Genomic DNA, 12,721 nt, shown 5'->3' with positions numbered 1-12,721 from the left:
TTCCTGCACGTGTGCTGACGGCCCTAGGAATTCATTGGTGTCAGGTGTCAACTGGAGCATTCATTTTTCTTTTAGAAATTATCTATTGTTAAAAGTATGCCGCGAAGGAAGAGAGTAAGTTTTTTTGATATGGCTATAACCTTAGTTTGTCATGCTGATCGGAATGTTGTATTTACTTTTAATGGCATTATTTTTTAGGGACGGTCAACAAGAAAGAATAAACAGTTAACGTCAGTTGAACCTGAAGAATTGAAAAATGCTCCTCACTCTTTCGTATTACATCGCGGCACTGTAGGTCGTTATCTGAGGGATTTAACGAAAGACTTCAGAAGAGTAATGCACCCGTTCACTGCATCGTCGCTCAAGGTAAATTCCTTCTGTTCTCGGGTGGCTCAATGCCTATATGAACGATACACTTGATTTTTGAGATATTATACGCTGCTTTCAGCGGTAGCTTATTTATGAAATTGTTTTCCAACTTTCTACGAATAATACAGGCAAGGCGGAAAAATACAATCAAGGATTTCCAGTCTGTGGCAGGCTTACTTCACGTAACACATCATGTTTTGTTTACTCGGACCCATTTGAGTACTTACCTACGTATAGCACGTTTTCCTCGAGGCCCGACTCTGACATTTCGAGTCCACAATTATTCCCTTGCGCGTGATGTCGTCTCAAGGATGAAAAAGCAGTATGTATTCGACCGGTTGTTCAACACTTCTCCACTTGTGGTGCTCAATGGATTTTCTGGGGAAGGTCAACATTTGAAGCTTATGGTGACAAGTTTTCAAAACATGTTTCCTTCAATCAACCTTTCCAAGGTAAATTTATGTGCCTATTTATCTGTGCCAACAATACGGCAGGTGATACTTCTAGGAAAGGGGACCAGATATATTTGGAATTCGCTTTAGGCTATTGTCGTTGGGTATCAATTACTAATGCTAAATATTAAGGGTTAATCACTTGACTCAACTTGGCCCACGGAAAGCTAGCCCACAATTACTTGTACCAGCGTATCATTTATATCAGCGTATATATATCACAATCATTTATAACAGCGTACACATTTCTGCACGAAGTAACTAAGTAAATATCCTAAACCAGTGCATGTATCTCACTACATTGAACATAATAAACTAAGTAATACTTGTAATCACTAGCAATTTCATCACGCAATGTTAATTACGTAGTATATGATATAAGGCCCTAGAAAGATAAATAACCTTTTGTTAGCCGAAGTGGTAAGTCTTCTTTCATAGGGAAATGAAAACGTTTTAGACGATATGTCGTAAATTAGAACTTTTTTCTCGAAATTATTGAAAAATACAAAGCACCACATCTACTATCATCAGGCATACCCTTACCCTATGCTCATTGCCTAGTTTAGGATCCAGATTACACTGTTTGTCAAGAGAGTCATACCTTCAACCAAAAATTAGAATACTGGACAGTGTCTCCCTAACCAGAACAATTTTTTTCTTACAATTTGGCATAAACACTAAACACATTTTATTCTATCAGCAGGTACACTGTTTACCTATGGTCATTGCCTAGTTTAGAAACCAGGGCCCACCAACAGTGACTACGACACCACACTGAACTTGGCCCATTGTAAGAGTGTATCTCAGTGGATTATCCAAGTATTGCACATACCGCCTAAATTACAACTCTTTCCCCTCGTAAATTAGCTTAAATATAAATCACTGATTCCTCAATCTGCAGGCATACGGTTACCCCATGCTCATTGTCTAGTTTTGGATCCAGGGCCCACTAAATGTGACGACTCTAAACTGAAATTTGCTTACGATGACAGTTACTTTTCACGTTAGTTATACTATGCACACTATAAAATCTGTAATAAGACACCCTTTTTCTTCCCGTACGTGGCGTAGTTGACATTTGTTTTCATGAAATGTACCCTTCTTCATCAATCTGTTTCAGCATTCATTACCTACAGTTTGTTTTGTTATCATTTTAGCACCATTTCCTGCCCACGGTTTCCTCTTTTTCAAAGTTTCTGCTGCTCCTTCACTGCTGGCCATCTTCTTTTTTTTCCTAAAGGCTTGTGCTGTGAAAATTGGATTTGATGGAAAGTTTTTAGATGGTATAGTATATGGATAACTTGGTAATTATGGATCTGTTTTTATGATCAGTATTCGTTGATACATCGCGGTTTTAGTATATCTGCAATTATTCTACGTCACCCAAAGAGGTTACTCACTAGATGCATTTCTCTTGATGCTTGGGGAAGGAACAAGCAAAAAAGATCCCCTGGAGGCATATGAGAGACCACTCACTCTTTCCCTTCATTAGAAAGGGAACTACTCCTGCAACCTATGTAAAATTAGGGTAATTTTTTTCCATCTTTTTGGCTAGTGTTTTACTGTGATGGATCCCATTATAATTTCAGTAGCATGTAAAATCGTCTTTGTTGTAGTTAAGCATACTTAATCTTCCCTAAGGGTGTCCATCCCCCGCTTCTTCAAATAGAGGGAATGCACTTCAGTGTCTATTTAATCCTTTTCTTCTCCCTTTCCCCATTTTTAGCGGTTCCTACATTATCTTTTCTGAGGCTTTCTGTCCCCTGCTTCTTCAGGTGGACAGAATGCACCTCAGTTCCTGTGGTAGTAGGTTAACATATGTACCACTTCTCATGCAAGGGAACATTTGTTTACATTGGTACCAGAGGAAATTCAACAAAAAATTATCGGCTGCCCTGTTGTAATGTGCGTTCAAAGCTAAAACTTTTTAAAGCAAGGGGACAGTCACAAGGCCAATCAATCAGCTGTCTGCCATATCTTGTGATTGAATATCTAATTTTATCCATCTAGGGCATAGTATACACGACCTAGCCGTATTGTCATAATAGGAAGCAGAGCCAGTTTTATCAACTCAAGAAATGTGATACCATCGGGAACACACATTGCACGTGACCCACGTTGTACTTGCAAGAATTTTACCCTGATTGCACCAAGGACATATTTAGTTCACTATGCGGAGGGACCCTAATATATTTGTTTTGATTTTGTTTGGGTACTCGTCAGCATCAATAGCTTCTTCAGTTCCCATATTTTTCACTATCTGATTTCTGAAAAAACACGTATACACCCTACAGTTACAGCAATCTCTCTGTTTGCCAAATGGCACTCTTATTGCTCTCAATTTACTTTGGCGTATTTTTTCCTTAAGGTGTTCCACTTCTTTAAGAAAGTCATGAATAATTTGAAATGCCTGGCATAATCCATATCCGTAATGCCCAATTGATCAAAATAACTGAATAAAAACTCCCGGAAGTTAACAATGAATAGGCACCAGTGATTTTGGTCTTTATTGAATGGCATTAATATCATTCAGTCGTTAAAATTAAGCTCTGCGACTAAACCCTCGCACATGAAGTTCCCTCATAGGGCATAACTGGAATTTTTGCAAAGGATATAAATGCCACAGGTGTATGGCATCCTCACGAGGTTGCCTTAATTTTGGAACTACCTCGAGTGCAACGTAAAGCAGCTAGTTTTGTGAAAAGTCGCAATGAACAAGGTAGCAATGTCGAGCCACTAATAGAATAATTAGGATGGGAGCCACTACTTCACTCTAGGTTGAATTATTGGTTACATTTCATACATAAATTTGGCAGGTCATAAAAAATTGGTGGGCCATAAAATGTACGTAAAAACAGTGAAAGACACTGTAGATTGGATGGATCTAGTGTCGTTTTTTCCTGGGACCAATGAAGATAAAGATAGATACGATTGCAGGCGTGTAGACAATTACTATTGACTGTGCATATATTTTGCTGATTACCTGAATATTTTTGTGCATAATAGACCCATCTTCATTACTCTTTTCCTGCATAATTTTATAATATGTACCTCATTATTGAATATTTATCTATGTGTCTTCTTTCGTGTGATTAACTTTGTTCCAGTGCACGATCAAACTAATGTTTGTGTTCAGGTGTCACCATCGGGATTGTTCATGCATGCTTGGTGACCTAACATTCGCCGCCACAGCACCTTGCGGCAGCTTGTGGGGAATTATTTGCATGTTTATAGATGAAAACTAAGTTTTCAGGAAATGGAGGATTGGTGTCAGTTATGTATTAAAGGAACAATAGTGGTATTGCCACTGCTGAAAAAGCTTTGTCTATTCCAATCTAGTGATGAATGGCAATTGAACCACTTCTGGGAAAACCAATATGCGTAGGAAGATTTCGTCCCCAAGTACACACCAACCTTGAACCCAAAGGGATTGTCCACGCTGCGATGGAGATCGACTTGAGAGCAATGGCTATTGTTGATGTTCTCGGTAGAATTTCCTCTTTCACATGATTTCTGATGCACTGGGACCTCTCTTACTTGGCTTTAACCAGGATTCACCCTTATCCGATTGGTCACTTGACACCCTTTGCCTCCCAATTTGTTTTCGTCCGTCATTCAAGCCAATAGAGATTGTCCATTCATGAATCCCTTCTACGAACAGGGAATCGCCACACATTATTTTCTAGGTGCATTCATCAACTTTCTAAGGGAAGTGACCATTTTTCTTTAGTTGCAAAAATGATTTATGTGGTAAGTGACAGTGTCCTGCGCATTTCATCTTCTCACATACTTTTATCCAGTCGTTCAAATGTGTCCCAGTGATACGAATTTCATTGTTTTGTGCCATCAAACTTTTAACTTTTTAAATTTTAGGTACCTCCTATGTTGTTTCCTTCTTTCAAAATGAGAGACCAAAATTGTTCAAGGTGGAGATGTTGGCCGACTCCTCCCTCGTAAGAGTCGCCTCAGAGATTGGGTATAGGCTGCAAGATGGAGTGTAGGATTATGTGAGGATTACTATTTCATATGGTAGTTTTGCTATTTTCTGGTATCATTTACTCTGTGGTTTTACAGGTGATTCCTCCCGTATTGTAATGTGTGTCTCAGGACAGACAACGTAGGAGTTAGGGACAACACAAACAGTAAAGGTGTTAAGTGAAGAAGTCATTGTAATGATTGGCTGCAATGACATAAATAAGATACGATGTTCAGCCATTAAATTTCACAATAGTATTAATGGATGTCATCCATTGCTGACTGATTTCTTAACCGAGGACAAAATATCGCTTTTTAAGGGGTAGCTAATGCTCCTTAGTGAGAACCTAGTGGCACAGGTGATGCACAAAAACCTTAATAACTGTGATACCGGCACCAAAGTTTTGGCATGATTCTATGTATAGGATGCTTCTGATGGCATTAAACAGAGCAATATTGAACTAGCAAAAAATTAGTTTCATCATTATCCTGGCATATTTCTTTTTAATACAGATATAAAACATATTTTGTATTGAAATTTCATTGTTAGGGGGGATCAGGGTCATTTACACGGCAAGTTTATTCATTGCTACCGACGGAACGCTAAAAACCTATTATTTTGAGAGGTAATCATCATTCATATACACTATTTCGTCAAATTCCAAGATGTTAAACATTTAAAATCTTTTCATCAGGTGGATAGGACAACCGAAAAGAAGGCAGTAGGACAAGGTTCTTTTAAATAACAACGGTATGAACATCCTGTTAAAAAAAATTAAACAGGCTCTAATCCCTTCGATTAGAGCAGGAGGTGCTCCCTCTATAAAGAAGGGAAAGAGCGAGCGGTTTCTCATATGCCTCCATGGGATCTCTTTTTTGCTCGTTTCTTCTTCAATCACTAAGAAAAACGCATCTAGGGAGTAACCTCCTCGGGTGATGTGGAATAATGGCAGATATACTAAAACCGTGATGTATTAATGAATACTGATAATAAAAACAGATGAAGTTATCCATATACTATATCATCTAAAAACTTTCCAAATCTCATTTTCACAGGTCAAGCCTTCAAAAACAGAAGATGGCCAGCAGTTAAGGAGCAGCAGAAACTGTGAAAAAGAGGAAACCGTGGGCAGGAAGTAATGCAAAAATGATAACATAAAAAACTGTAGGTAATGAATGCTGAAACAGGTTGATGGAGAAGGGTACATTTCATGAAAACAATTGAAAACGCATTGAAGTGTGACAAAACAGAACTAAAGACACCTTTTATTTATTTTTTCAGTGAGCAGTTCACTTGATCAGATATTTAATAAATTTGTTCTTTTTATAGGTCAATCTGAGTGATATCCGGCGGTGTGTAGTTTTGAATTACGATCCCACGTCGAAGATAATTGATTTTCGGCATTTTGCCATCAAAGTAATTCCTAAGGGAATTTCAAAGAGCGTTAAAAAAATTGTGCAAAGTAAGGTTCCTAACCTGTCAAGATTTGAGGACATGTCAGAGTTCTTCACAAAGTGAGTATGGTTTTTATAGCGAGTACCTAGTGAGGTACTTTTAAGTACCCTTAGTATTAAGGTCTAATTGGAATAATCTGAAAATGAACTATTGTGTATAAAAGAATTGCCTGGGAATAGGGAATGGGTGGTAAAACATTAATTTACATGCGTGAAACCTCTGCATCTCAGAATAAACCCACTTGAGTAGGGGTGGCCAACAATTCAATCAAGGTTGACCCATGAATCGGGGAAAGGATTTTGATTGATCGCACCATGTCAGGAATTTTTATTATTTTAGACATAAATAATTAATTTCTCAATATGTCTATTATTCAATCCAGAAATTCACAGAGGTTCACTTAATGAAAGCACAAGTTTGTTCAATTATGAATTATGTTTGTCGTGGCAGATCCCAATTTATTTTCCGAGTATCCAAGTCATTTGCAGTCAAGAAAAAACAAAGTGAAAGTTGATTGCAGTCAAAGACTAGGAGGCTTCCCTTATAATAAGACATTACTATTGATTATGAGCAAACCTTCACGTTCACCAGTACACAAAAAGAAAATGAATTTAACAAGGAGCTTGAGTTAAATAAGTCTTTACTTTTGGAATCTAGAGAATTAGTGGTATGAATGATATTAATTTTTTGATTTTTTATTGTATAAGAATTATCATTCAAATATACAATGACAAAGATACGGTAAACATATTACCACAGCAATGTGCTGTCCAATTGGAGGTTGATTTCTCCAGAGGTTGAAGCATTGGGTTTGTGTTTTCACTCGTGGGATTCCACTTTCATGGAATTAATCTGAGGTTCAAAGGATTCGGCTGGCTGCACTTTTGTTGCAGTGAAGATTATGTATTCAAGCCTTTAGTATTCTAAATGTTAATTTAGGAAAATGGATAAATTGGAAGCCCTGGTGAGTTTCTGGCTGTGCATAGAATTGTCCTCAACGAATCATTTTATCTGTTAAATTATGTGCCCCAATTTCATATGATTTATTATGTATTACTTCTTTCAGAATATTGGTTTAATACAACCCTCCATTTTTCCCCATCCAATCATAATGGTTTCATTTCCTAATATCTCCAAGCACTTTCTTTGTGGTACTAAATGAAACTTGCAAAAATTACTGTACATTCAAGCAGGCTCCTCTGCAGCCATTTTTTTAATACTCTTATCATTCTGTTTCACCACTGTGCTGATCACGAGGGAATTAATCAAAGTTACCAATGATTAATGATATATTTTATGGAAACCCAATAGCCACATATTGGCTTCTTGTGTACCATCAAACCATGGTGTTAACTTTGGTCTTAATGTTTTATTTTCAAGATCAGCATTACTTTCCGAGAGTGAGGCAGAGGATGACCCAAATAGTCATGTTGTTTTGCCACAGGAAGTTTCATCAAGGGGGAATATGGCATCCAATCAATCAGCAATAAGAGTTATAGAGCTTGGACCAAGAATGGCCTTACAGGTGATTACACTAATGACTTACAAGTGTATTCCGGTTGTTATAGTAAATGATTTTATGCATTTATCTTGGTGTAAGGATGACTGGGAATTTGGAAGAATTAATCGAAATTATATGCATTTCATAGCATACTATTTTCAGATGTACAGACATTAGCTATTCTAGTATCAGTATTTTATGCACTTAACTCAAAATAGTATTATTCCCTAATTATTATTGACAGTCTACCTTTTAATGTAGGTTTTGGATGGACATATCATTTGTCTTTCTTAGCATCATCTAATAAGACAACTTCATTCTTCACATTACATTAAATGGTTCTTTGATTGTGAATACTTTTATCTACCTTCATTCTATCCAATATAACTCTTTCCTCCCCATTCCATGTTTGCCTAATGTCCTACACATTATCACAATTGTCGGCATTCCATCACAAATCAAAACACTTAATTTGGCTCATTTATATTTCTTTCAAAACTCCTCTCTCCCCCCGTACTACACCTTTGTTTGCTTTCTTTTCTGCCCATTTCACCATTTCGATCCTTCTCGAGACCTAAATCTCAAAAGCCTATCATTTTGCTTAAATGGCCAGATTACTGAACCATCCAAAACCTTACTCCATTTCAGTTGACTAAACTTTACTTGAAATCCTTTCTCAATTGTCCCTGTCATTAGTGCCGTCCTTGTGAAAATTTCTTTGCGGTTCTTCCTCGGATGTCCCAACTACTTTGACCAATGTTTCAGAACACTACTAAGATAGATAAAATGTTCCATATATTCTAGTTATTGCGCTCTAATTTGAATGTTTAGTATAGCATTCCTTGTTCTTGAAAAGGTTATATTTTTTTGTTAGATTGATTGCCATCCTATACCTATCACATCTAAAATTATCACCAATGATTAAAACCCCTTGGCTGACTTCCAGACTATAACTAGCTCAACTGAAAGTTTTACTGGTTTTTGAGCTTCCTATTCGCTTTCATTCCCATCTGCAGTTCTTCCAATGCCTCTTTTACCAATTCTACCGCATTCATTGAAAAGGACCAGTGATAATGGACACCCCTGTCTTACCCACTTCCTAATACTGCTATCCCAATTCTCCATATGCCAAATACTCCTCAGCAGGCTGATATATGAAGAGGTTGTGAATAAGTTTCTATCTCTTCAGTTTCTACTCCTATTTTTGCTGTGCATTAATTAATTCAACACAATTTATTCCATTGATCACTTTCTACAAAACAAACAAATACATCCTGATTGTTTTCCATGTTCCTTTCCGTTGGTGACCTCATTACTGTTATGGAAACTTTCCCTTTCTTGAACCCAAAATGCTATGGATCGGCCCATAAAAACTCTTCTCTCCTCTAATCCTAAACCTTTCAGCAATTCCGAAGTATATCTGAAAAAGAAGGAAAACATTTTCAATATTTTAATTGATTTTCAAATGTTCCATTTGCAAATGTAGTATGTTAATAGCAATTTGGTCTATCATTTTTGTTTAGCTAATGAAAGTGGAAGATGGGCTTATGAATGGAGAAGTTTTATTCCATGAACTTATTGTAAAAACGGAAGAGGAGAAGAAATTGATAAGGAAAAAACGAATGGAAAAAATGTAAGTAGTGGTGTTAGAAGACAGGTTTGTGTTATTTACATCTGAAATTTGAATGAAGTTAACAATATTCTTGATCAATTAATTGCTAGGATGATAAAAGCTAATAGGAAAAAAATTCAAGAACAAAATAAATTGAAGAAGGAACATCTCAAGGAAGAGCACAAGCAGAGATCTTTGAAAGGCATGAAGAAATTGGAAACTGATATTCTGATGAAGAAGGCCTCTGAGGAAATGGCTCGTTTTGGCTCTAAAGATGATGATGATGATGATGTGGAATGGTATAGATCTGAAGTTGGAGAAGAACCTAGCCAAGGTTTGTAATCATGATGGGCAGTGAAAGCACATGTTTGAACCTGATTAAGCAAGTTTGGTATTTGCCAAGTCTTGAGGATATTTTTAACCTTCTGTACTAATTTTAAACCCATTTTGTGGATTATCCGTGCTACTCTCTTACCAGCACCTGGGAAGTTTTAGTAAAATTACAATCGTAAAGATAAAAATGCTTCGAAACTTGGAAATGCTTTTTTCAAAATATCCGTTTTGAAGTACTCGGGTTTTATTAAAAATTTAATTTAAATAAAATGAAATAAATAAATTTAATAATTAATAAAAAAATAATAAATTTAATTAAAAGTAATTTTACAAAATAAAAGGTTACCAATAGTATTTCATAGTTTAATTTAAATGTTTTTTTTGTACTATCCATATTTTCAATTTCTTGAATCTAGTTTCAAAACCCTGTTTATAGTGGGAATCTCTGAGCTCCTCAAAATAGTCATCAAATTCCAACTCTACTTTGTCATCTTCGGCAAATCTTTTACCTTGTAGACATTTATTCAAAAATGGAAACAGAAAATGATCAGAGGGGGCTAAGTGTGGTGAACTGGGTTCGTAAGGAAGAAATTCAAACTTAAACTCAATGATTTTGGTCTTCAAGATAACGGATGTGTGAACTGAATTGGGTGTGCATTGAATGGAGCACTGCATTGTATGTTGCATTTTCTTGATGAAACAAAACTTTCTTTTTTGCCAAATGTTGCTGTTTTTTCGTGATTTCATCTATCAAAAGCTGCAATAAGTTCCAATGATACATCATTTTCCTTTCTGAAGATCTGATGAAAATTATGATATTCATATTGGCAGCTTTTAGAGCCTCATTTTAACTCTGTCACCCAATATTTTACTGTTTTACATGAAGGAGCTGACTTCCCCAAAGTAGAATCTAGCTTCACTTTGATATCAGTTGGGTTAAGGCTTTTCATATGAAATTATTGTGACAAATACTTAACTACCTAGTGTTGCCAAACTTCAAAAGTAAATTTTATATGGTTGGTACTTTGTACCATGGTCATTCTTTTCAAACAACAGCCACCATATATACACCAGGTTGTGTACATCTGGGACTACCCTTGTATGATAGGTTTATCTTTTATCCAGAATGTCTATTCTATAAATGCCTGTGTTTCTTTGTTACCTAATCAGTAACATGTCCTAGTTAATCCATTAAGCTGTTTTGTTTACCTCTTAATTAGTTTTTACCAAAGTTATCATTTTAAGTTATTTTTTGGCCATTTTATAGAACTCTTTACTGCAAAGCCTGCCAGAGGAATGAAACGAAAGAAGGAGCCTGCTCCATGGATGAAGAGGAAGAAAATGAAGCAGGATGTGCGTACTGGAGGAAAAGCGACCAAATTTAGAAGTAAGATGGGGAAGAGGTTATCCAAAGTTAACTGGTCTGTAACTGACAACAAAAAGAAGAGGTGATGTGTGAGTGAGTGACTACGGTGTAGTCTGCTGATTCTAGACTGCCCGAGGAAAATAGCGAATAAAAAGTTGGTAGACATTTATCTAATATGTGGTGATGATTGTAGGGTATCATATGTATAGATGACAAAAAAATTCATGATATGAAATTAATAATTGAAAATAAAATCTTGTAATGAAATGTAGATATCATGAATTAAGTTGCAGAACATAAAAATCAAGGTACTTTAAAGGCTGGAATGCTATGATGAATAAAAGTTGACATGTGTGACTGGTTTTAACTTAATAATTTTATTTTTTAATGATGAATAAAAAAAATTCTAAAATTAAAAATCAGGGTGCGTGTTTTGCACCAGGAGATATGTAATATTCAATGTGAATGCAATACCAAAGGGAAAAATACAGTTAATAGCTGAATCCAACATTGATAACCATCGTTGACCATTGTTAGTTGTTTTATTTTCAAGTGAGAATGCACTAATTTAATGAAATGATGAACATTAATAAAATATTTATACCAAACTTCTTATGATACCCATGAAATTGTTTGATTATGAAATAAAATAATAATAGTTTATTATTCTTACCCCTGTCTACATTGCCCCATTCCTGATCCATTCCCTCATTTAGTAGCTTTAGTTTTGAATTGGTTTTATGCCCGTTTCTGTGAAACTCTGAAGAAACAAACTTAAGTTAGGCGAAAATTAAAGAAGCCCTCAAATTAATCTTTACATCAAGGGTAATCCTCTGAAGAAAGTTTGCAGTTTTGCCGACTTTCTAGGTTTAATTATTGATGAATGTTTAACTGGAATGCATAATGAAGTAAACTTGTCAGAATTTCCTATGCCATAAAAACCCAGCAAAGGTTTTAGATGACAGTTTTGAAAATAACCTACTTCGGTAATTTACAATCTGTACTGAGCTATGGAATTATATTTTGGGGTACAGGTACTGGTGTAAAGTTTTCTTTATTCGAAAATGATTTAGAATATATATATGGCAAAGTTTCCCAAAAGAGAATCATGGAGACATAATTTAATTAATTTTGAAACTTTGCGTGTTACATGTTTGTACATATATCATGTGTGTGATTTATTTAAGTTTGTGTGTGTGTATTATTTACAAAAATAAGTATTCATGGTTAAGGGTAAGGAAGGAACTGCATGTGGTACAGCATTCCATTCATTATTTTAAAATTGTATTTAAGTACCTTTATTTGTTTAGTAATATTTAAAAGTATTTAGATATCGCCTTATACTGGCATAAAAATTTGTAATCAATTACCAGCTGGCATTAAATAAACCTGGTGTCATGCTTAAATTTAGATTAAAATATTTTTAATCATGAATTGTTTTTATAATATAATAAATGAACATTTTCCATCAAGGTATGACAATGTGTGATTTTATTATAACCATTTCTCAAGAATGTATTTGTATGTATTATTTTGTTTGGTGTGATATGTTTTACCCTTGAAAAGTAACCAGATTGAATGAATAAATTAGGGAGATGGGTATTTATACTTCTGTATGCATAAATATGTTTTCAATTGTACTTATTGCTCCCACATC

General features: G+C 35.5%; 1 protein-coding gene across 1 annotated transcript; it reads left to right on the top strand.

The window, feature by feature from the left end:
- ppan (Brix domain-containing protein peter pan) lies at nucleotides 1-12,672 on the top strand. Its single transcript, XM_071583247.1, has 8 exons — nucleotides 1-114; nucleotides 199-366; nucleotides 498-821; nucleotides 6,127-6,311; nucleotides 7,633-7,777; nucleotides 9,277-9,386; nucleotides 9,476-9,699; nucleotides 10,966-12,672. Exons 1-8 carry the CDS (start codon nucleotides 97-99, stop codon nucleotides 11,148-11,150), a joined length of 1,359 nt encoding a protein of 452 aa, XP_071439348.1. The 5' UTR covers nucleotides 1-96; the 3' UTR covers nucleotides 11,151-12,672.
- The last annotated feature ends 49 nt before the right edge of the window (nucleotides 12,673-12,721 follow it).

Source organism: Hetaerina americana, unplaced genomic scaffold (genome assembly GCF_022747635.1).
Source record: "Hetaerina americana unplaced genomic scaffold, ioHetAmer1.1.p SCAF_13, whole genome shotgun sequence".
NCBI classification, from domain to species: domain Eukaryota; kingdom Metazoa; phylum Arthropoda; class Insecta; order Odonata; family Calopterygidae; genus Hetaerina; species Hetaerina americana.
Note: the sequence above shows the minus strand (reverse complement) of the source record. Positions and strands in the feature narration are given on the sequence as shown.

What these genes read in the sequence shown, in the direction of transcription:
- ppan (XM_071583247.1), top strand. An exon ending in ATGTCAGAGTTCTTCACAAA is followed by an intron (nt 6,312 to 7,632) that starts GTGAGTATGGTT and finishes TTTATTTTCAAG; the next exon opens with ATCAGCATTACTTTCCGAGA. An exon ending in AAAAAACGAATGGAAAAAAT is followed by an intron (nt 9,387 to 9,475) that starts GTAAGTAGTGGT and finishes ATTAATTGCTAG; the next exon opens with GATGATAAAAGCTAATAGGA.